The sequence below is a fragment of the Schistocerca cancellata genome, chromosome 6, assembly GCF_023864275.1.
Source record: "Schistocerca cancellata isolate TAMUIC-IGC-003103 chromosome 6, iqSchCanc2.1, whole genome shotgun sequence".
NCBI classification, from domain to species: domain Eukaryota; kingdom Metazoa; phylum Arthropoda; class Insecta; order Orthoptera; family Acrididae; genus Schistocerca; species Schistocerca cancellata.
The window spans coordinates 510803847-510828642 of NC_064631.1; the positions used below are offsets into that span (position 1 = coordinate 510803847).

A 24796-nucleotide genomic window follows, 5' to 3' on the forward strand; every position below is an offset into this window, starting at 1 on the left:
GGCTGTGAGTTGGCAAATCCAACGAATGTGATAGCGATTAACATATCTGTGGCGCAGATTGGTCTGTACCTTAGTTTGTGTAGGCCAAGTTGGAAGGTGAGATTTTAGCTGTTAGTTATTAAATAATTATTACGCCATTGGAAAAGCGTTTGAAGTACTTGTTATTAAATATCGAATTTTTTGCCGGATCTGACATGTCTAGGCTTGTATCACAGTGTAAAATTTCCTTTTTCCCCAAAAGGGAACTAAACTATTAGATACTGTAGTGACATGTTTCATTACATGTAAATCGTAGTGTAACAGACTTATGTTCCTTTTGTTTTGTAATATCAGTCTGTAGAAGCGCGTTGTGTTTGCAACGGTGTGTTATTCATATATAATGTAGTCTTTATACAGTATGTGACTAGTTGCAGTTATTATCGCTAAACGTTTTGATCTTTGCTGTTTTTCTGTGACGTCAGTAGTATTGTCTTTGGCTTCTTTCGAGAAGTGAATCGTTTGGCGCCTTTTCAAATACTGGTGGGTCGAACTCATGTGTTCAAAAAAATCAGCCAGCGCGTTGATCTGAAGTTTCTGTACAGTCTGTAAGGTGATAAACAGATCCTAGACCGGTTTAGAGAAAAGGTGTGAAGTGTGCTAGTCAGCAGTGAACTGGTACCGAAGAAGAGTTTGAATGATTGATTCGTATGGAAGTGTCTGGTGAAAGGGAATAATAGGCACGAAAAACAATTTTCGGTAAGTAAAGGTTCCTGGTTTGCACGTAGCAAGCTACCGGTAAGTACCATTTTGCGACTGCCGTAGCAGCAAATACTTTCTTTACGGACTACAACTTGGCAATTACTCTATTGTTCACTGGGAAGAATACTGTAGGGAAATTTGCACTGCTGCGGGTTTTGAGAAAATGAAAAATTTGATGAAAAAAGTTAGTGTGGAAATTTTTGAATCTCTATTTGGCCAGAAAAAATCTGGGGGGCAATAACGCACCAGCGCGACGGGTATTGGTCCTATAGAAAGAGGCACTAATAGTGCTTTTTTTCATGTTTTTCAAGAGAGTTCTAAAGAGATACTTTTGAAGATAATTAAAGAAAATATTGTACCTGGGACAACAATAGTGTCTGATTATTTCAACTTCTATTAATTCCTAAGGTGAAGGATTCAGCATCTATTCGATTATCATAGCCTTTATTTCGAGGACTCTAAAACTGGAGCGCAACAAACATTGAAAGGAAGTGGTCTGGAATTAAAAGCTCGTTACAAGGAACTTGGCAGTGCACAGATTTGACTTTTATTTATTTGAATATACATTGAGAAAGTGAAGATGAAAAAACTTATTTATGAATTGTGCAGCTCCTTTGTACGATGGCAACTCGTAAATGATTACATTCACGGGTGTATCGTCAAAAAATAAATAAATAAGTATTTCGCAATCTGTACTCTGTAGTTTGCTCCATATATGTTAAAAAAATTCTCGTCGACAAGTTCTCGCTTACTTTTGAGTCAGAAACGTACCTTCTAATAGCAGGCCTCGTTCTTTTGTATTGCATTTGTATTTGCTCGAGTGTTCGTTTCCCTGAAAGTTATTTGAGATTTGTAGCGAGGTTCATGGATCCCTCGTACCAATACAAACTGAAACAACCATACTGTGAAATATCCCTTTAGTCCATTGCTTTTAGCGATTCTGTTACCATTGTTTTGCTTAAATATGCCACAACACGGAAAGTACAGAGACTTTTTTACTTACAATGGGAGGCCACGGAGTTGGGATGACAGATTTACTTCAAACTTTGTACACATTTAGTAGGCCATAAAAACAACATAATGTGCAAGTAGTAAGATGCGCTACCCTGGAAATTCCGAGAAAATCGCAGATAAGTTTTACGTTTCTGTCAAGTAATGGATACATCTGTGCTAGGTATTGAATGTTACAGTTCGTGGTTGTCAAGTGATAGCCGGCCTGGTAGCTCAACGTGTTCGGCCAGAGGGTTAGCTGCCCTCTGCAAAAAAAAATCAACACGAGATCAACAAAAAAAAAAGGAAAAAAACGTGGTTAGCGTTCGATCCAAGTAAGCCGGACGGTTCGACTCCCGTTCAAACTCATTTCTTAATCTATATTTTTTTCTTCATTGGTCATGTTATTTAATTTATATGACATTTTAGAGGAAACAATTTTTAAAAAACCACGTGTATTTGCATGAAGTTTTAGTGAGTTTCGTCTTATTTGAGAACTTATTAATTTTAATTAAATTTAATTGCTCGTTTTTCCCGCGTGCCGTTCGAGAGTGGAACGGTAGAGAGACAGCATGAAGTTGGTTCATTGAACTCCCTGCCAGGCACTTTATTGTGAATAGCAGAGTAATCACGTAGATGTGGATGTAGATTAGAACAAACATATTTATAACTATCGACAAGTAAATGAAGAAACGCATAGTTTTCCCAAAATTGTATGCCTTTCGTAACTTCCGATATCCATTATAAATGCAATCTGGTTGTGTTGTTGTTGTGGTCTTAAGTCCTGAGACTGGTTTGATGCAGCTCTCCATGCTACTCTATCCTGTGCAAGGTTCTTCATCTGCCAGTACCTACTGCAGCCTACATCCTTCTGAATCTGCTTAGTGTATTCTTCTCTTGGTCTCCCTCTACGATTTTTACCCTCCACGCTACCCTCCAATATTAAATTGATGATCCCTTGATGCCTCAGAACGTGTCCTACCAACCGATCCCTTCTTCTAGTCAAGTTGTACCACAAACTCCTCTTCTCCCCAATCCTATTCAATACCTCCTCGTTAGTTATGTGATCTACCCATCTAATCTTCAGCATTCTTCTGTAGCATCACATTTCGAAAGCTTCTAATCTCTTCTTGTCCAAACTGTTTATCGTCCATGTTTCACTTCCATACATGGCTACACTCCATACGAAAACTTTCAGAAACGACTTCCTGACACTTAAATCTATACTCATGTTAACAAATTTCTCTTCTTCAGAAACGCTTTCCTTGCCATTGCCAGTCTACGTTTTATATTCTCTCTGCTTCGACCATCATCAGTTATTTTGCTCCCCAAATTGCAAAACTCATTTACTACTTTAAGTATCTCATTTCCTAATCTAATTCCCTCAGCATCACCCGACTTAATTCGACTACATTCCATTATCCTCGTTTTTCTTTTGTTGATGTTCATCTTATATCCTCCCTTCAAGACACTGTCCATTCCGTTCAACTGCTCTTCCAAATCTTTTGCTGTCTCTGACAGAATTACAATGTCATCGGCGAACCTCAAAGTTTTTATTTATTCTCCATGGATTTTAATACCTACTCCGAACTTTTATTTTGTTTCCTTTACTGCTTGCTCAATATACAGATTGAATAGCATCGGGGAGAGGCTACAACCCTGTCTCACTCCCTTTCCAACCACTGCTTCCCTTTCATGCCCCTCGACTCTTATAATTGCCATCTGGTTTCTGTACAAATTGTAAATAGACTTTCGCTCCCTGTATTTTACCCCTGCCACCTTTAGAATTTGAAAGAGAGTATTCCAGTCAACATTGTCAAAAGCTTTCTGTAAGTCTACAAATGCTAGAAACGTAGGTTTGCCTTTTCTTAGTCTAGCTTCTAAGATAAGTCGTAGGGTCAGTATTGCCTCACGTGTTCCCATATTTCTACGGAATCCAAACTGATCTTCCCCGAGGTTGGCTTCTACCAGTTTTTCCATTCGTCTGTAAAGAATTCGCATTAGTATTTTGCAGTCTTCGCTAATTTCCACTATATCTAACTTTAACCTATCCATTTCCGTTTTTAAGTTTTCTAATCTACCTGCCCGATTAAGGGATCTGCAATCTGGTAAGGTGCCGGAACTACTTTGCACCTGGACGCTTGGAGCTGTAGACATAGACGCAGGCCACATTTGGCAATTAAATTGCATAGCGGCGAGACGTTGCGCATGTAGCAAGAACGAATAGTGTAAGTGCATTAAAAAAAATTCACAGAATTTACACTCGTACTACAAAAATGAAGATTCACACACGTTCGTCTGAGGCAGCTCAAACGCTAACCACTTAACCATCATTAGCGCTAACGTCCGGCACCTACGCACAGATACATCAGTTACATATCAAACGCGTAAAGCGTCTCGTGTGATTTTCTCGGAATTGCCAGAGTAGTGCATCTTACTACTTGCTCATTGTTATTTTAATGGTCTACTATGGGTGTACAAAGTTTGAAGTAAATCCGTGATACCTATGTCGTGGTCTCCCCTTGTTAACAGAATACTCATCCCTCTTCACCGTTTTTACTTTGTCGTATATAGAATCGCGTTTTTTTCTGTTATGTACGTCCCGCCAACCGTTTCATTATACCTAAAAACATTTCAGTTTAGTCATTTCTCGGTTCATTCCAACTGACAGTTTATTTCCAAAACTAATAACATAAAATAAGGTGTTTCTTATACAGAACTGAACTGTCTCTCGAAAATTATGTTTTATTGTTAGTTTGTTGTGTGTAATCCGAGAACCGTTTCGATTGCAACATTATGTCCCGTGCCGATCTTCCCACTGCATACTCCCCTTGTTTTGCAGATGTTACCAGTTTTAGCTGGGCACTTTGCCAACTGTTGACATGTGCTGCTGTTGGTTGTTTCGGACGACGCACGAACGATATAACGGCGCTCAATGAAAATGTAAAACCGTTCGTGAACTGTACTTGATATACGTGCAGCAGATGAAAGAAACACGCATCCTGATAACACATATGAATAATAATAATATCAAACTGTTGTTTTACGGTCCAACAATGCAGCTGTGCGTGCGATTAGGAGACAACGGTACATCCGCTCTTAATATATTCTTGTGCAGGAAAACGCAGGTAATGAAAAAAAAAAAAAATTTTGTGTTACGATCTAAAAACAGAAGCGAATAGGTGTACATTTGCAATTAACACATTCCTCTACAGAGAATCGTGCGAAATTAAAATAAAACTTGTTTTTGGAACTAATAACTTGAATTGGGCGTGCAGCAGATAAAAATACACTCGCTGTTAATACATTATTCTACAGAAAAGCATAAGAAATTAAAATGAAATCATGCATACGGCGGTGTGGTCTGCGGGCCCAGGCACCACTTCCTGGAGCGATTCACCCTAGTGGGCCCTCGTTTGCAAGTAATAGACGGGAAAAAAGTTTCGGAATTACGCGCGAGAATTTATACCATTGAAAGAATAGAGAGCCCTTACAATCAGCTGCAGTAGTGCAGTGGACAACCCGTCTGTTTACTGTGCAAGAGGTAGTGGGTTCAAATCTTTTTAGGTGCTGTAACTTTATTTTTTCATTTGCAAATCTTTATCGAAATGACTTTCATCTTTGTATTATTAAATCTTGTAGCAAAAAATGCATTTTGACCGCATTGTACAACCAATAGAAACAGATTATTCGCCTTTCGCTTTTTAATCAATACATTAGCATTTTCAAACATTTAAATATTGTGATGGATAAATAAAAATAATTTAACTCACATACACAAGAATTCCAAACGAAAAAAGAAAGACAGAAACGAAAAATTTGACCTAATGTTTTCAACAACTTTTAATTCATATGTAAGGGCTGAAAACGTAGCTCTTCTGCACACAATTCTGCCTGATCTGCTACTCCGTAGAGCTGTTGCTGATGTCCGAAGCAGCTGTCTCTGTCGAGACTGAATGTGCCTCGTCCGCTATCTCGCTCAGAACAACGCGACGAAATTTCACTCACATTGTCTGGCTGAAGTTAAATAATTATGCTCTCAATAGCTTCGTTCATCAGTGCGTCTCTGTGCCAGTGTTCGTCCATAATAGTTCTCACTTTAGCACGCGCCTTCTTTCAGTCGTCTTTCGTAATTCTCTGTATTGCAGCCGTATTGTCATTTGTTGAAGGTGGGAAAGGGTAACGCTGCTGACATTGTTCGATGAAACTTTCCGTTTCATAAAATTCCAGAGAAGTTCGATGGGATTCAGATCACAGTTGCAGGATGGAAGGCGTAACACAGTAAGTCCTTTCTAGTCTGTCTACTGTATATTCTGGCTCGGGTTTGTAAGTTTCAGAACTTCCAAGAGCTCGTTGCGCGTTAAATATTTTATGCTTAGTCAGCCATGACTGTAGTATATCTGTTTTATGAGAATATGTGTTACGGGCTTTATTTTCGCGAACTCAATGATAGGGTGCATTGTCTAATACCACAATACTTCCACCTGGAACATTTGGTATTAGGCGCTATTGCAACCATTTTATATAATTTTCACTGTTCATTTCGTTGTGATAATCTTTCGATGTCGATCTCGGAATCATAGATCAGCTCTGCACCCTCAATGTAACCCATTCCTCCTCCCACTTGAACCACTATTGCTCTTTGTCCAGAACTTTCATTTTTCCGCACACCTGGTACGTCACCATGCTGCCAACATTTACTTACAGCATAGTGTATATGCACTCATGATTCGTCAGTATACACGACGGGTTTTTCGCACCTTTCTCGTTTTCTCTCAACGTTCTAAGGAAGCGTGCACGGCATTCTACAATGTCCTCCCTCTCAACCAGAAATGTTCATCTGAAACCATATATCTTTCAAAAATTTCCAGTAAGGGGTTCGTTTCCCGGTGAAATTACAGTCTATATCATTCTTCACCCAACTGTATTCGAAGAGTGGTTATTTCTCTTTTAACCCTTTCGTGAGCCGTGGGAAACATGCTTCCCGCTACAATGAACTCGCTCCTAGTCCCGTGGGATTCACAGTTCCCACCTCTGTACGACACTACTACCTAGTGAACAGTATAGGGTACTACTTCCAATCGGAAGTTCCCGCCGTTTTTGCTGTGCCTTCGCGCAGAGACATTTTATAGCTGAGTGTTGCTCTGTAGAGGAGCCTTTCAGTTTTGTTTGCGTGACATTTTATGATTTTTTCCTCAAAGCTATAGTATAAGGTAAATACTTTTGATTTACCCAAATTTATGAAGGAAAACGTAAAATTAGAACGAGGAGAATTCCAGTCTGAAACAAAAGGAGCCATTTCTGCAGTAAAATGGATGGATAACCGTCCAGTCACTTTCCTGTCCTCAATTCATGACCCATGAGAAACAGCCACAGTGAAAACGAAAAACAAGGATGGTACTAGTACAGAGATTTCTGGTCCTGAAGTTGTGGCAGAATACAACAAAATAATGGGTGGTGTCGATAAGTTTGATCAATTACGAGAAAGGTATGCTATTGGCAGACGTTCTGTAAAATGGTGGCACAGAATATTTTATTTCCTGGTGGACGTTGCTGCCGTGAACAGCTTTATCTTGTGGAAAATAAGTAAAAGAGAAAGTGGACAGCATGATCAGCTCACATACAGGATCCATCTAGCCAGACAATTGATCGCTGGCTTCTCATCCCAAAAAAGGCGTGGACAAGAACATGTCTTTCTGGCAAAAAGGGGTAAAGTACCTGAAGATTTTCGTCATGTGGCTGTAGGGGAGCATCAACCCATTTTAGGAGAAACCTACTGGACGTGCCGTCATTGTAGTACCAAAGCTGCGGGATAGAGCACTCGCTGTGTTTGTACCTATTGCCAAATACCACTTTGCAAAGACCCATGTTTCAGAGAATTTCATGGCAAGTAATTGTGAACAATCATTGTAATAAGAGAAGTAAATTTATCAAATAAATATGGCACATATTGAAAAAGTTGTTTTTGTCATTTAACTCCAAGGAAGGGCAGTGAGAAGAATACTTCCCACCTTGTTGTGTGACCTCACTTTCACAGTTGGAGCAAATTTGATTTTCTTTATGATAAATATACCTATCTCTTGACTACCATCTGCTCTCCATTCTTAATAACTGCTCAATAGTTTTGCCCACGAAAGGGTTAACGTCGTACTATTCCAAGAACTTTCTTTTCAATAAAAACTTGTCAAAGTCGTCGAGACACTTCATTTTCTTCCTCAGTGTCTTCTTTGTTGTCACAATTTTCTGCCCATCATCTGTCTTTCTTAACATCGTTCACAACATTACGCACTGTCTTTACACTCTTTCCTACTGCAGCTGCTGCTCTCTCCAGAACTCTTTCTAACATTATTAGCAAACCTTTCCGTTTTTCTTCGCGACAGAACTACGTTATTAATGAAGACTTTTTCGCCTTAGTGTACTCTTCGATAACTTATATTTACGCAATCACTGCCCATTTCAGCAGACTCTAAGGTAACACTGCTGTAGTAACGCACTATGACAGTAAGGTGACTGTACAAGGCCGAGCCACGTGCGTCATTCGTATACTGTCGAGTATTATCGGACGCCTTCGACCCCGTCAATATGTAAACACACCTTAGTTCCGCCTTCTGCTGTCGGCAATTGTAAAATGAATTCCTCATAAACGCAATGGTCCACTGTCAATGTAGGAAGACGACTCCTAATCCTGCAACAGCATCCAGCTCCACTGGACAATTGAGGTAGGGAACCTGGGGTCGGAGAAGCCAGCTCAAAGAGGTAATAGGAATAAAATCACATTACTGTATACCATTTTATTTACATTAGTTACAGTTAACTGCAAATACCATCATTGACACAATGAACCTACCATTAATACTCTTATCTTACAAAATGTGCTGAAACTGACGGCCTTCAATCTCAATGCAAGCATGATAACGGCGAACAACATACTGATGCACCCTGACAATTATCCCTGGTGTGTTTCGAATCACATCACAGGCAGCCACAATTCTGACAACTCATTCCATCTCCGTATCCACTGGGGTCTCATACACAAGTGACTTATATCTCCCCGTAGGAAATAAACACGGGGATCCAGCTCAGGTGACCTCGCAGGCTATGGAATAGCACCTCGACTTCCAATCCAGCGACCAGAAATACAGCATTTAGATGGTTGCGGACATCCACACTGAAGTGAGGCAGTGCACCGTCCACGCATCCTTTTCACGAATAGCCAAGCGTACATTCTCCAAGTCGGTAGCACTCTTTGCACGAGGCCGGCCGGAATGGCCGCGCGGTTCTAGGCGCTGCAGTCTGGAACCGAGCGACCGCTACGGTCGCAGGTTCGAATCCTGCCTCGGGCATGGATGTGTGTGATGTCCTTAGGTTAGTTAGGTTTAATTAGTTCTAAGTTCTAGGCGACTGCTGACCTCAGAAGTTAAGTCGCATAGTGCTCAGAGCCATTTGAACCATTTGAACTCTTTGCACGAACCTCAAGTACAGACAGCCAGGCAGAAGACATCGCCCAGTGAGATTGTAGCCTACAATGTCGGCCAGGATATTCACAGAAAAACGTACTTAATGGTGTGACTCTACTACAGCAGGAGGGTTTTCCTAGTTGCACACATGGCTATTGCTAGGGTGACCAGATGCAATTGTTTAAAAAGGAGGACAAACAGCTTCAAAAAGGAGGACAAAGGAAGAAAAAAGAGGACACATCAAACAGGTCAGCTTTGGACAAGTCACGTGACTGCCGGGCATTACCGGTAAAACTAGTAGTTAATTGTTACTGATAGTCAGGTGGTGGTTAACTGAGCAATATAGAAAAAATTAAAAACATTGATTGTGGTGACTGTGGCGTCAATTGTTTTGTTATGTCAACAACACGGAATTGTTTACAAAGCGAAAAACGTAAGACCATTCACCTCCCTTCATTCGACGCACCGCTACCAACATCTACAATTCAAGCAGCAGCTGAAAACTGCACTTTAACCTTCCGAATACAAATAAACTGAATGACTACGAAACGATGAAATAAAACCATGACAGTTAATCTGTCGAGTTATTTCTTACATTTATTGGCCACTGATACGTACGTTCCAGCTATACATATCTTACATTCCACTTCAGATTCATTTCTCCCTTTCTTAAAGCCGGATATTTGTAGGAAAGGATATCAGAAAATGTACACTTTCGTTTAGGCATAGCCAAATAATTTACGTAGCTCACTCGGTTAAAAATTACACTCACAAATCACACGTGCACTACAGGAAGCAAAAGCCAATACAAAGCGAAGATACGAAACCAAAATTTTTAAATAATCGATATTTGCATTCGCTTATAGGTAGATCAACGATAACATCGACGATCCTGGTGCCACCTACCAACACCGCCTTCGTGCATGTTTATCAAGAAGGCTGTGCCAGTATTTAAGAAAAGAGCCAATAGAACGGGACGAATTGTAAATTTAACTGTATTACGCTCAACTTTGCGAAAAAGCCGTACACTGTAAAAATACGCCCGGACCCCGGACAAAGAGTTAAAAAGGAGGACATGTTCGGATTAATCCGGACGTCTGGTCACGCAAGCTATTGCTGCTGTTCAAAATACCATCACAATCAAATGAGGTCTCATCAGTAAACTGCACGATTTCAAGGAAATATGGTCGATCAGTCCATTGTTGGAGCGACCACTCACACAATGGTATCCTTGGTCCAAAGTCATCAAATACATTGCACGGACTCGTTGTCGGTGATATGTGTGTAACTGTTGTTCGTGGAGTGATTGCCACACGATGGTATGTGCAGCGCCCATTTCACGTGCAATACGACGAGTGCAAGCAGTGGGGTCCACTGTAACACGTGCCAGTACCTCCTCTTCAAAATAGGGTGAGAGAGTGGTCCTCAAGTTGCTAGGTCCCACGTTTCTTCTTCTCCCACATTCGTCAATCGAGAGAAATAAACATTCGCCTTGACAGATGACGTTTGTGAGGAAATCGTTCCCTATACAGCCTTTCGGCAGCGAGAGCATTGCAAAGTACTTCCCCATGTACCGGTATTTTATTTTTATTTTATTTTTATTTATTTATTTATTTATGTCACATAAACCCAATACTGCGAGACATTCGCATGGATGTAGGACGTGTCAGAATTATTACAAATAATACAAAAGGAATACATAAAAGTGCCTCTTGCAAGATGATATCTGGTATGACAAAATACACATTAACAGGTATAGAAAAAATTACATTAAAAATGGTAGATCTTAATAGCTAAATGAAAGACACAGTAATGTTAACAGTGATTGTGAGTATCGTAATGCACAATAGCACGTCAAGTTAGTAAATGAAAAAATCAATTACAGTTAACTCTACTGAAATATTCTTCTACCGAATAGAAGGAATTGTCTAATAGATACTGTTTGAGCTGTTGTTTAAATTTGGGAAGCTCGTGGATAAGTAATTTCAGTGATGGTTGGAGAGCATTGGACACCTTGCAGCTCATGTAATGGACTATTTTTAGTACAATAGTAACGTTTTTTGATTCATAATGGAGGTCATCTTCCTCCTGGTATTGTAGGTATGGTATGAATCATTGGTTTTGTATGATTGTCCATTTTTACCAATGAAATATAACAGGGAGTAGATATATTGGCATGCAGTTGTCAGTATCCCTAATTTTCTGAAAAGGTTCCTACAAGAATGTCTAGGCTGGACTCCACTCATTATCCTAATAACTCTCATTTGGGCAATGAATATTTTTTTGGATAATGGCTGATTACCCCAGAAAACTATGCCATACAGCAATAGTGCATGGAAATAACTAAAATAAGCAGTTGTCTCGGCCACATACAGTGGAAATAATACGAACAGCGAATGTTGTTGAGCTGAGTTTTTTGTGGAGGTACAAAATATGTTGAGACCATTTTAGACTGTTGTCGATGTGTACACCCAGAAACTTGGTTGACTCAACTTGTAGTAACTCACTACCATTCAATGTAATACTTAATTGATCCTTAACTTTTTTCCTTACTTGTAAATGTACAAACTGGGTCTTATTAACATTTAGTGATAACCCATTATTTACAAACCAATTACATACTTCACTAAAGACAATATTGGCCGACTCCTCAAGATTGAGGTTGGGAGTTTTGCTGATGAAGATAGAGGTGTCATCAGCAAAAAGAGTAAAGTGAGTTTTAAAGATAGTACACAAGGGAAGGTAATTGATAAAGATGAGGAAGAGAAGGGGGCCAAGTACAGAGCCCTGAGGAACACCGCAGCCAATAGAGCCCCAGCTAGATGACACAGAGTACCCCTCAGAGTCGTTCAACATGACCTTCTGCTTTCTTCCAGCTAGGTAGGATTTAATCCATGAGCTAACTGAGCCACTTATACCATAATATTCAGCCTTCGCTAAGAGGATTTCATGATTAACACTATCAAAGGCCTTAGAAAGGTCGCATAAGATACCAACAGGAGACAATTTATTATTAAAAGAGTCTAAGATTTGATGGGTGAAGGTAAAAATAGCTTGTTCTGTTGATATATCCTGTTGAAATCCGAACTGGCTACTGTTTAATACCTTATAATGCTTGAGGTGTTCAATAAGTCTTTTCTGAACCAATTTCTCAAGAATTTTAGAAAAGGTTGTTAGAAGGGAGATAGGCCGATAGTTGGTAACGTCGGCTTTATCGCCTTTTTTAAAGAAAGGTTTGACAATACCGGAGTGGCCGAGCGGTTCTGGGCGCTACAGTCTGGAACCGCGCGACCGCTACGGTCGCAGGTTCGAATCCTGCCTCGGGCATGGATGTGTGTGATGTCCTTAGGTTAGTTAGGTTTAAGCAGTTCTAAGTTCTAGGGGACTGATGACCTCAGAAGTTAGGTCCCATAGTGCTCAGAGCCATTTGACAATAGCAAACTTTAGTCTCTCAGGAACAATCCCGTGCTGAATGGATTCATTGAATATGTGGCACAGTATTTTGCCTATCGACTTATAGCACTCTTTCCATAATCTTGAAGAGATACCAACTATGCCAACAGAATTCTTGCTCTTCATCACTCTAATTATATTCTCAATTTCATGTACCGTGACAGGAGACACTTTAATCTGCTTGGTTTTTTAATTAATAGTTTTTGAAGGATAACATGGCTTCATTAAGAGAACATGTTTTTCCAGTTTGTACTGCTGACGCCAGAAAGTGGTTGTTAAAAATTTCGGTGATTATTTCAACATTGTCATGAATGGTATCATTTGTTTTAATTTCTATTGTGTTTTCTGTTGCAGGGATTTTATCTGTTTCCCTTCTTATTATGCCCCATATGGTTTTAATTTTGTTGTTAGTGAAATCAATTTCTGATTTTATAGAAATACTCTTTGCCCTTCTTAGCACTATTTTAAGGATAGAGCATTATAGTTTGTAATGTTTTTCCTTTTCTACACTATAACTGGATTTGAGTGAGACACAGATTCCTTTCCCTTCTGCAAGACGTTTTAATGCCCAGTGTTAGCCAGTTTTTATCAGAGTAGGTTTCACGTTTGGATATGACAGTCCTTTTAGGAAAGGTCGCTTCGAATAGGCAGATAAATTCATTTAGAAAAGCATTGTACTTGTCATTAACATTGTCAAAGAGCTCTATCTGGTCCCAGTCTACTTCTTGTAGGGAATTACAGAAGCTATTGATAGACTGTGTGTTAATTACTCTGAAAGTTTTACTGCAGGAGTTGTTCTTACTAAGAGGGCTAATATTATCAATTGAAAGTAATTGACCATCATGGTCTGAGAGCCCATTCAATTTACGTTTTACAGTCATGTATAGAAATCTATTGCTGTCTAAGAAGATGTTGTCAATTAGACTTTGGAATTAGCTGTGACTCTAGTGGAAAAATCCACCAGTGCTGTTAAGTTAAAAGGGTTCATTTAATGATTTAAATCATTTCTTCCCATGTTATCTGTAAGAAATTCAACATTCAAATCATCTACAAATATAATATCTTTTGTTTTTGCAAAGAGATGAGTTAACAGAAATTCTAACTGTTTTAGAAAAATACAGATTTTGCCTGCAGGGGCCCTATAAAATGAAAGGACAGTAATTTCAGAGAAATCAGTACAGATTACAACTCCACAAACCTCACAATGTTGATCAATACAGTATTCACTCAAGTCTAAAGACCTATAAGCTATTTTGTTCTTAACGTAAATCACCACTCCACTCTTATCTAAAGAATGTCTACAGTAAAGAGCTGCTAGGTTATAGTTATTCAGTTGCTGTGTGTCACAATCAAGTTTCATAAAGTGTTCACTAAAACAGATTACATCAGCATTATTTATAAAGTTCTTATCTAAAATTTAATGGATAGCTCATCCAGTTTACTTAATAAGCCTTGAATGTTCTCATGGTAAATAGCAAATTTATTAGCACTGGCTGGAGATTTGAAGTGGTTGGTTGGGTTAGTCTCTCTGAAAGTATTAACATTAGGCTTACTTGGAGGTGTAGTTATGACACAATTTTCCTTTCCTTGTGATGATACCATAAGAAATTCTCACTATGAACTGCAGCTTTTTTGGACCTCTTGCTCCTCCCTCCTTGCAGTTGGCACTTCTCCTTGGATTGCTGAAGATTTATTGTCTGTTAGCTGCTCTGATGGATCTGCATCAGCGGCAAATGATACTCTGGGTGCTGATGATGCTTCATGTTTTGGCTCTGGAACTATGCTTGATGCCAGTATATCTTCTGAGGTGATGCTGGGAAAGCCTCTTCTGCTTGTGGGAGTGATGATATCCCCTCTTACTCTTCTGAAATTGTTGGTAGGTCTATTCCGGATTCTGAAGTGATTTCTTGAATGCCCATTGGAGCAACATTATTTGTTGATGCTAGTACTACTGTTGCAACCACTTCTGATGAGGTGATTTTCCTTCAGTTGATTCAGGTTTTGTTGCCCTTGGTGAAGTCTCTGTTGTGTCAGCAATTAATCCTGGTAGTGCTGCCACAGGTGTTGGCTCTCTTAAAATCGCTGATGATGGTGAATTTGCTAATGCTATTAATAGTGGGTCCACTGTTGGGAGTTAAGTTGTTGCAGTAATTTTGGAAAGTTGAGCTCCTGCATATGGTGGTGTTTGCTGAGGTACTGAAGGTTAAACTGTTCTAGGCGAGTAATTCATTTTTTTGGTACTTACAAGCGTCATTCCCACAATTTTTCTGCAGAGAAGTTTCTTGCCCTTTCTGTTAAGGTGCAACCCATGTCTCGTGAAGCTGTCTCTAAGTAGAAAGTCGACAGGCAGAAACTGAGTATTTAGATACAGTTAACATATATTTTCGAACTGTTCATTAGTCTTCGTTATTTCTTTGTTTACGCACGATTCAAATGTAAGGTCATGTCTATGTGGAATTCCCATGACTATAATTGCTTTACTATTATTAGAATCAAGTATCCTCTTCAAGTTTTGGACAGCACTCGACAAATCATTTTTATAAACGTCGTTGGCTCCCCCCACTATTACTGCATATTCATTTATATTTGTTGGAGACCGGTCTTTTATGTTTTTTCCGATTTCATACAAGGGTGCTCCTGGTTTTACATAACTGCAAACTTTAAGATCGTGATCTTCACGTAAGATTTTTGCCAATCCACGACCGTGACTATCCGAGTGGATATTTACCTTAAAGGATTTCTTCCCTAACGCACTTTTATTTGACAATACAGTAGCAAATGAGTATTCACTATTTCTAATCTCTTCAAAAACACTGAAACGATTATTTAATGGCACTTGGACGACAGATTCGTTTGGTTTTCGACGAGTGAACTTTTTAGGCCTATTAAACTCAGCACAACTTTTATTTGGCGATGTATTAACACTGTTCAGTGACTGAAGCTATATCAAGTCCTGTTTTAGCTTTACTATGTCATCTCACAGGATATCAATGGTTTTTTTTCTTTTGTTGCTAATTCACACAGAATATCGTCCAAATTTTGTTGCAAAGTTCTGTGTTTACCGGGAATATCACTAACACTTGTATATACACGAGAGTTTACATGTTCTTTTTCCCAGTGTTTTTAATTAAGATGTGGCACTACACGCACTGCTCCATCGTATTGTACTGTACGTCTCTGAATAGCACTGAGTAATGAATGGGATTGTCGTTGATCCCTAGCAAGTTCTGTAATGGGACAATGTAAATACGACACACAGAGGCACCTTATGGATAAGTAAAGTAAGCAAAACGTACATCATGACTTCCTAGTAATCAGGTTCGCCTTCCTTGTTTACTAGCAGGAAATAAAGAGTGTACATATAAATAAACAGCACATTACGTGTAAACTTGTACGCATGTTAGTTGTAAATAAGCTGGAAAACAGTAATGCTAGACAAAGCGGTAGACAAGTTTACTTCCATATCTCCTAAAGCAGGATTCTCCGACGCTAGGTTCTCTACCTCAAATTGTCCAGTGGAGCATTCTCCATGTCCTGTTACCGTTTTGCACGCTGTTACGGAAACACAGCGTATAAGGCGAGCAGTGAAATCTGAATTGAATAGTTTCCTTTCGTTTTTGTATTCCCGCTGCGTGTGACGTCATTGACACTAGAGGAACCGAGCTTTCTCATAGGCTGAACGATTTCAAAATCTCGGAACTATCTTCGCTACCAACATTCGCTCCATGTTTAAGACACTTTTCCTTATAAACTGATAGAAGTGTAGGATAAAAGGAGATATGTTTTACGCCATAGATATATACCGCATCTAAATTACCAGAAATGCGAGAGGTTTCCAATATGTACATTTTACCCGCAGATGAATAACGGACCCATTACTAAATGCATTTGCTTCCACCTGACAAGGGATACAGTATGCTTACCATCAGGTGAAGTGTGTCTCATCAGCTCAGTTTCTGCGTCACCTACTCAAATCTGTTGGTTAGGGGATGCGCGTTAGCTCCGAATATTGCCAGGTCCCTGTCTCCACTGCAAAGGGCTCGTAGACCTACTATAGACATGTCACACTTATCCAAGGCGAGTGGCAATAGGTTCTGTATTTCATGGGGAGGAGACAGTCTCCACAGGAAAGAATAGTACTTGAGGTATCTTTGGTATCTCTTCCGTGCGTCTCACGACAGCTCATCCAAAACACTCATTTGTAAAAGCTTTCAATTCTTTGACAGAGGTCAGGGCGATTTCCAGCTTCATACAAATACCAACTAACTCATCCCGTGTCAAAGAACAGCATTCTCTTGGGCTGTGTCTCAGCTGACGCAATATTTTGTTCTGAAAAGTAAACAAATAACTTCAAACTAAGATTGCTAATTCTCAGTTAATTTCTGGATCTGTCATGCAACATGGACCAATTAACAAACAAGAAAGGATTTCCTGTTATAAAGAGAGAAAAATCTGGGTAAAATTTACTGATTTCCAGAAGCAACTTGGGATTTTGGGTCTCCACCTTGCTTTTTAAGGTCATGCCCTCTAACAAACTCCTAAATAGCAAAACATTACGACTAATGCAGACAGCATATATGTGTCGAAAATGAAAACTAAATTAAACCCCTTATGACAAATATCCGACGAACATGCAAGTCACTGCAAAGGACTTCAGAATACCTATGCATATGTCGCAAACGTACACTTTCAAAGAACCTGATCAGCGAGCAGAGAGAAAGTGGAAATATTGCACTAATTAGGTGAATTCATACACTGTAATTAAGGGAAAGCGATTTTCCAAACCAGACATTACCGCTTAAATTTAAAGAATGCACAACGATAACTCCCAAAAATTATCAAAACTATACGTTTGTTACGTACATATACACTGAAATCAGGGGGCACTATTGTCTGAACGATGTCACTACCGCCAAAATTTGTATTAGACGCAATGAGGATTACAACTGCCTTAGAGCTGAGGACCACACCAATAAGCACTTTAATCAAAATATCCACGGGTGTGCTGCCGGTCTATAGTACCCGTTGGACACTATAGACCGGCAGCACAACCGTGGATATTTTGATTATCAAATACGCCGGGAGAAACTCAAGAATCACAATAAGCACTTTTTTTGCCAACCACGTATTCTTTTACTATCACAGCTCAAAAAGACTTCTTGACGCATTGACAGTTTTGATAAATATTCGAGTAAATTGTGGTGTCACCGCCAGACACCACACTTGCTAGGTGGTAGCCTTTAAATCGGCCGCGGTCCGTTAGTATACGTCGGACCCGCGTGTCGCCACTGTCAGTGATTGCAGACCGAGCGCCGCCACACGGCAGGTCTAGAGAGACTTCCTAGCACTCGCCCCAGTTGTACAGCCGACTTTGCTAGCGAAGCTACACTGACAGATACGCTCTCATTTGCCGAGACGATAGTTAGCATAGCCTTCAGCTACGTCATTTGCTACGACTTAGCAAGGTGCCATTACCAGTTTATATTGAGATTGTACTTATGTATCATCAAGAGCGATGTTCTCCAATTATGGATTAAAGTTAAGTATTCCAGAAGCTGTGTACTAATTTTGGCTACTGTAATTCCTTGTCATTTTCCAGACCTCACGCCAGCCTGCGTGAGATTAAACGCGTGCCTTTCGGCTTCCTCCAAACTCCGTGAATTGGCTCCTGCCAATTCACAACATAAATAAAGCAAAGAAATTAAGAGTGATTTATAAAAATGGATTACAGTATTTGATTTTATGTTTACGTACTATAGTTCAATTCTTTTATCTTGGCGGTTCGCGCATGCCCGCCCAGACGCGTGAGATTGCTGCGTTGCCAGTTGTACGCGCCAAGAGAAGCAGCGCCATAGTATAGTTCGCAAACTTACGTTTAGGGGGGAGCGCGCAGTTTATGAAGTAAATCTACCACGGTCGCACTAACCCTTTCGCTGCTACAGAGACGTGATCCCCGAATTCCGCGATCTGCGCGATTTTGTCATCATTGCACTGCTAGCCTGTGCAGACACATGGTGTTTCGTCTGCTTTGACACACTTTATCATTCGATTTCACAAAAACTATTTGGCCCAAAAATTTTATTTTTACACATCTTCTTGACTGATACCTTCCCCCCAAAAATGACTTAATTTTGTTTCGATGTTCAACGCAGTTATTGTGCAGCATTAGATGTAGTAAACCATTGCACAAAATTTTGAAGAGTTTGCAGAGGTAAAAGTCCATAGCGTATACTTTCCATATGGTTGATCTTAGTTGCCTCTAGAAATTTCAACAAATTACATTCAAACGAATAAAACTCATGAAGTAAGACACTTCGATATTGTTTTTAAAATAAAGAAAATATTTAGCACCGATCAAGGTTTGACTCAGAACCTTTCGCTTAGCAGCCATACACTTTAAACCATTACACTAACGCAGCTCATCATTCAAAATATCTCCCGGAGGACTTTAAAATATCACGCAAAATACCGACAAACACTGTTAATATAATTATGAATTACGTTTCATCGAAGTACAATAGGAAATAAACAATTACCGCTGTTCTTTATTGCGAAAAAGCGGTTAGTGAGAATGATACAAACACCTTTCCTTGCTATCGCCTGAATTAGGAGGCTTATTGCTTGTTTGGTTTGATTAATTAATAGAATATGAAGCAATTTGCATAAAGAATGCTTTTTCCAAACATTCTATAAAAAAATTATGCTATCAAGACATTGCTTTTGTTCAATTACTTTATTTATGACTGAACGTTTCTAAAACTGACGACACTCGTCCGTGCTCTGCACTGCAGTCGAGCTCTGGCAACGTCGTTCTCTGTTCATTGGCTGACTGTGTTTTGTGACGTCAGATGTGTAGAACGAACTTAAACTCGGCCGCCGTCATAAATGACGCGCACTTTAGTCAGGCCATAGACATACAATCAATTTAAAAGCCTTAGAATTATAAGAAATCTAAATTTGGTTTGACCATCATTGTATCTAAATTGCTTAGTAGATGACCATTAACATTTCTAGTGGTAAAAACAGAACATCTCTAAACGAAAATGCAATCATCATAAACTGTAAATCTGATAATAGTGGATGATTTCGACAATTAAGCACTGCAAAAGTTCTTAGTTTCCTTTCTTCACAAAATAGGATCTAGACTTTCATGCTCATGTTTGGACCGTCCAAGCACAACACTAGCTCTACAACTTAGGCAACTGCTGTTAGAGTTAACGACATTCATTTCGCTTAATAGAACACGTACCTGAGACATGTTGTTACCCCGGACATTGCTGCAGACACTAAGTGGTTGAGATCTCCATAAGTCGGAGTAGTGAGTTTTAATGTACGGAAGCAGATATCATACAGAGCCTCGTTGTCGATGCAGTAAGTCTCGTCAGAGTTCTCAACCAGCTGATGGACGGAAAGGGTCGCATTATATGGTTCGACAACTGTGTCAGAGACCTGTGAAGTAATTCAGTCAATTACTGAATAATACAACAGTGCATGTTAACGAATATGACGTGACAACTGAAAGATTGTGTCAGATCAGGAACCGGAAATTCCTGTTTATGGCAAGCAGTAGTCTTAATTGTTAGGCTACCTGAGCATACTTCCAGACATGACCCAAACTTTAGTTGGCACCTGTCTTCATTGATATCAGTACATTTAATTCAGTACATGTCAACATTAATACAACTTCCGCCCTTACCTTAGGTGATGGCACAACACTGAAAGTGTTCATAATGCGGTCAGGGTACTCCTCTCTTATTTTCGATATCAGCAGCGTTCCCATGCCAGAACCAGTTCCACCACCGAGAGAATGTGTTAGCTGGAATCCCTGAAGGCAGTCACAACTTTCTGCTTCTTTCCTCACAACGTCAAGCACGGAATCCATCAGTTCAGCTCCTTCCGTGTAATGTCCCTTCGCCCAATTGTTGCCTGCTCCACTCTGCCCAAATACGAAATTATCTGGGCGAAACAGCTGTCCAAATGGCCCAGATCTGACCGAATCCATAGTACCAGGCTCCAGGTCCACGAGAATGGCTCGTGGCACGTATTTCCCACCTATGCGAAAAAAAGATAGATAGCTATCTTACGGAGGAAATACGGAAGCGTCCGATCTTACCCGTCGGCTTTGACCCATGACGTCACAAATACCGCGGAAACGACTATAAACAATTCCAATATGGCGGATATAAAAACATCGCATACGTATTGTAAACACTGAAATACACAAGTTTCACAAAAAGCCTAATGACTGTAACGGGACAAGCGTGGGAAATTAGGGGTTTTTGGGTGCGGAGAAACTAAATATACAGAAATGTAGCCACCGACCGCCATTCAAAACCACGCAAAACAACGAAATAAATCAACATCACAAAACTGACCAAATACCAAAAAACACATTCCTATCCATAATCGGACACTTCCCTTAACCTATATAGCTCAACAGAACCTACCGATCACATCCCCCAATAGAAAACTAAGAAACGAAAGCTTCCCTTACACCTACATACATCGGCACTTATGTAGTTTAGCAGGTACGGAAAAAATTTTTCATTTTTTTTCAAAATTTGATCATCATGTGTCGTTATGCGGTGGGGGGAGTCTGCAGTGCCCCCCCATCCCCCCACAGGCTTCATTAGTGTCAAATCAATATTTTCGAATCATAGGCGGCCGCTGCCGCGGCCGCATTCCAAAAAAAAACTCCCAACCTAACCTCAAGTGGGCTACGCTACAGATCAATATGTTCATCAAATTGCTTCATATTACGTATACATGTTCATTAGTGTCAAATCAATATTTTCGAATCATAGGCGGCCGCTGCCGCGGCCGCATTCCAAAAAAAAAACTCCCAACCTAACCTCAAGTGGGCTACGCTACAGATCAATATGTTCATCAAATTGCTTCATATTACGTATACATGTTCATTAGTGTCAAATCAATATTTTCGAATCATAGGCGGCCGCTGCCGCGGCCGCATTCCAAAAAAAAACTCCCAACCTAACCTCGTATTCAGGGCTACGCTACAGATCAATGTGTAGGTCCCTTACGTCACGGGTCAAAGCCGACGCGTGAGATCGGATGTTTCCAACCTATACCCAATACACAAAACATACATAAATAACCAAAAAAAAAACGGAACTTACCTCAAAAAAGTTCCAGCTCCACAAACTAGATTGGCCACCACAATCACACACAAATGCACACACGCACGCACGCACACACACACACACACACACACACACACACATACAAAAACACACACACACACACCAACGAAAAAATACTGAACTAAAATAAAAACCCAACCCACCCAAACGTCAACCCCCTCCCCCACAACTCCAAAATACAACACACAAACACTATACAACAAAATAAACCACCCACCCACCTACCCAGCCCACCCTAACTAACCACTTTCGGTCTATACATTTTACCCACAGCCCTTAAAAAAACCCGAAGAATGCAATAGCCCTCTGGGACACTCTTCCGCCAACAGTACTCATCTAAATGAAACTGAAGGTTGGAAGAGCGCCTCTTCCCCCTCCCAAGAACTGACTTAACCGCTCCCCACATCCCCTCAATTGTGTTAGTGCAAGCCCCAGTATCATAATTCTTAAACTCTAGACTGTGGTTCACTACTAAATGATTAAATCCCCTCTCACCCAACCCCCTATATGAAGAAAACGCATCTGAAACTACTGTGGACCCCGGCTCTACATACTCCTCAATTAACCTCACTAATTCAGGCTTCGACCTCCCCTCCACAACCCTAAAAACACATTCAGTACCCCCACCCCCCTGAACAACAGCCCCCCACACCCAAAGACCAGCCACAGACTTCCCCCTCCCATACTTCCTTTTACCAAACTGCGACTCATCCACCTCCACAACCACCCCATGCCCACCCAACTTACCCCTGTACTTAATAAATTCGGAACACACCTCACGACAAAAGGAATACCAGTCTAAAACAGTCCTCTCACTCACACCAGTCTCAAACGCGCAAAAACTCTGCCCGCAACTATAACAAAAATAATACGTAATAAGCACAATCTCACGCATGGCCAATCTAGACTTCTCGAACCAGGTACCACGCCTTACAGAACGCCATACGCCATCTTTCCGGCAACACCACATGTATCCGTCCCTGGTCCGAGAGTCCGGAACTTTAACCAATTTCATAGGTTCACGGCACACACCGCACTTCACGACCTCGGCAATTAAGCCAAATAGCTGAAGAAATTTAATCAGCTCTAAAGCTGTCTCCCCCATCATCGCCCTCAACCGAACACTGTTAAGGCGGTCTTTCATATCCATTCCTGAACAAAAAACCACAACCAAATACACTCAATAACAAACTCACCCGACGTACAGCAATGAGCATTAAATTAACCATTAACTCACTAATAGAAATTCCGCTTCAAATCCAACACCTGAGCAACAGAAAACTGACCCCACCACACGAAACAAACTAAACAAACGAAAACCATGAACACACCACCAGAGAGCACGACAAACAAAAACAAGACATCTACAAACACGCCACAATCGCAAATCAAACTCCGCGCCGTAATGACGTCACACACCACAACACGCTTACGTCACGGGTCAAAGCCGACGGGTAAGATCGGACGCTTCTGTTGACCCCTTACCGGAATACTAAAACTAACAGTGGGGACCTCGGATTACAAATCGTAAAGGGTAATAATATTTTCTGAATACCATCTTCTTCATATATCTGTATATGTCTTTCTTGACAGAAGATGTGGCCGGAAAGGACATTAAACACAATGCTCTTTATAGTCTTGCTAAAAGGAGTATACTGGATTTACAGTTTTGGAATCTCTAAATCAAGATGTTCCGACGAGGTCCAGAATTATGAATTTTGTAGCAAAGGACTAGGATTGTGCAATAGTGTTGACACATCTCAAATGAAAAAATCTAATTAAATATGCTCCCAATCTGGTCTCATCAAAATCAGAAACAGTCTTAACCGAGCTGGACCAGCTATATCAGTAGCCACAGATTCATCGATGTAAATTTTGCAATCAATAATGAGATGTTTACCAGTTAGGAGTCTATGAATGATCAGAATTTACAGAAAATTACCTGTTGCTTCGTTGTAGTACACATTTATGCGTTCCAGTTGTAAATCAGAATCTCCATGGTACGTTCCAGTCGGGTCTATGCCATGTTCATCAGAAATTACTTCCCAGAACTGAAGAGAAAAACTAATTACTATTTATGTTACTTGAATACAATGACGATAAGATAACTCGAAGTAAAAATAATTTCATACCTTCGCCCCTATTTGGTTTCCACATTGTCCAGCTTGAATATGAGCTATTTCGCGCATCTTTGGTCGTATGAAAGTTACCAGTTGCTATCGCAACCCACTCGTATTACCTATCTTCTAGCCTTGGCGTGTGTATGTTGACTGCTGCACAGAATTTGAAAATGTGTATCTCATAACAATAGGTAGCGGAAAACTACAAAAGAAAATTCAATACGGTATTAAAAGTTTTTCTTACGGTAATTTTACCAACAGAACATACGTTTTCCTCTTTCGGAAATGCCTACTGTCGTTCTACCATTCCAAGACGTTAATTTAAGGAAACGATACCGGAACCACCTTCTGTAGCTATATACCGCGGCTTAATATGGTTTGTTCGAGCGTAACTTCATAAAAGGCAAAGAACATCCATCTAAGAAGAATCTAAAATCAGGAATATAGCTTCCTACATTTTTGTGAACTTTTCAATGAATTTTTATAAAAGTTTAGCGTATAAGGAAGGAATGCTGATGCGAGGTGTTCTTAGATTTGTTATTATTTTGTTAGACATCTATACTTTTTCATGAATTTTCTTCGCCATAACCAATATCAAACAGAATGTTTGGTGTAAGATTATACACGTGGACTCTCCCCTGTTATGCATACGTTTAATAACGTCACAAAATATTGTGTAGAATTTTGTTACGACAGCAATAATCTACAGATACAGAAGTACAGATACATTAACAGAGTGAACTAGCGTTTCAGTCTCATGTTTATTCTGTGAAAAGATTTTACCGCTCTTTTAACGTTTACAGTTTAAATATGTTGACTAATTTTTATATAATGCGGACAGCTGAATAGGAATGCACTAGAAAAATGTATGCTCACG

General features: G+C 40.0%; 1 protein-coding gene across 1 annotated transcript in view; it reads right to left on the reverse strand.

Annotated features, from left to right (window-relative positions):
- The window catches only part of LOC126190772 (tubulin beta chain-like), a 59803-nt gene extending 35815 nt beyond the window's left edge, over positions 1–23988 (reverse strand). The window contains exons 1-5 of the mRNA XM_049931304.1: positions 23932–23988; positions 23742–23850; positions 22300–22302; positions 20335–20690; positions 19888–20087 (exon numbers count right to left, since the gene is read on the reverse strand). Coding sequence (XP_049787261.1) covers positions 19888–20087; positions 20335–20690; positions 22300–22302; positions 23742–23850; positions 23932–23988 — 725 coding nt within the window. The remainder of the gene's footprint in view (positions 1–19887; positions 20088–20334; positions 20691–22299; positions 22303–23741; positions 23851–23931) is intronic.
- Positions 23989–24796: the final 808 nt, after the last annotated feature.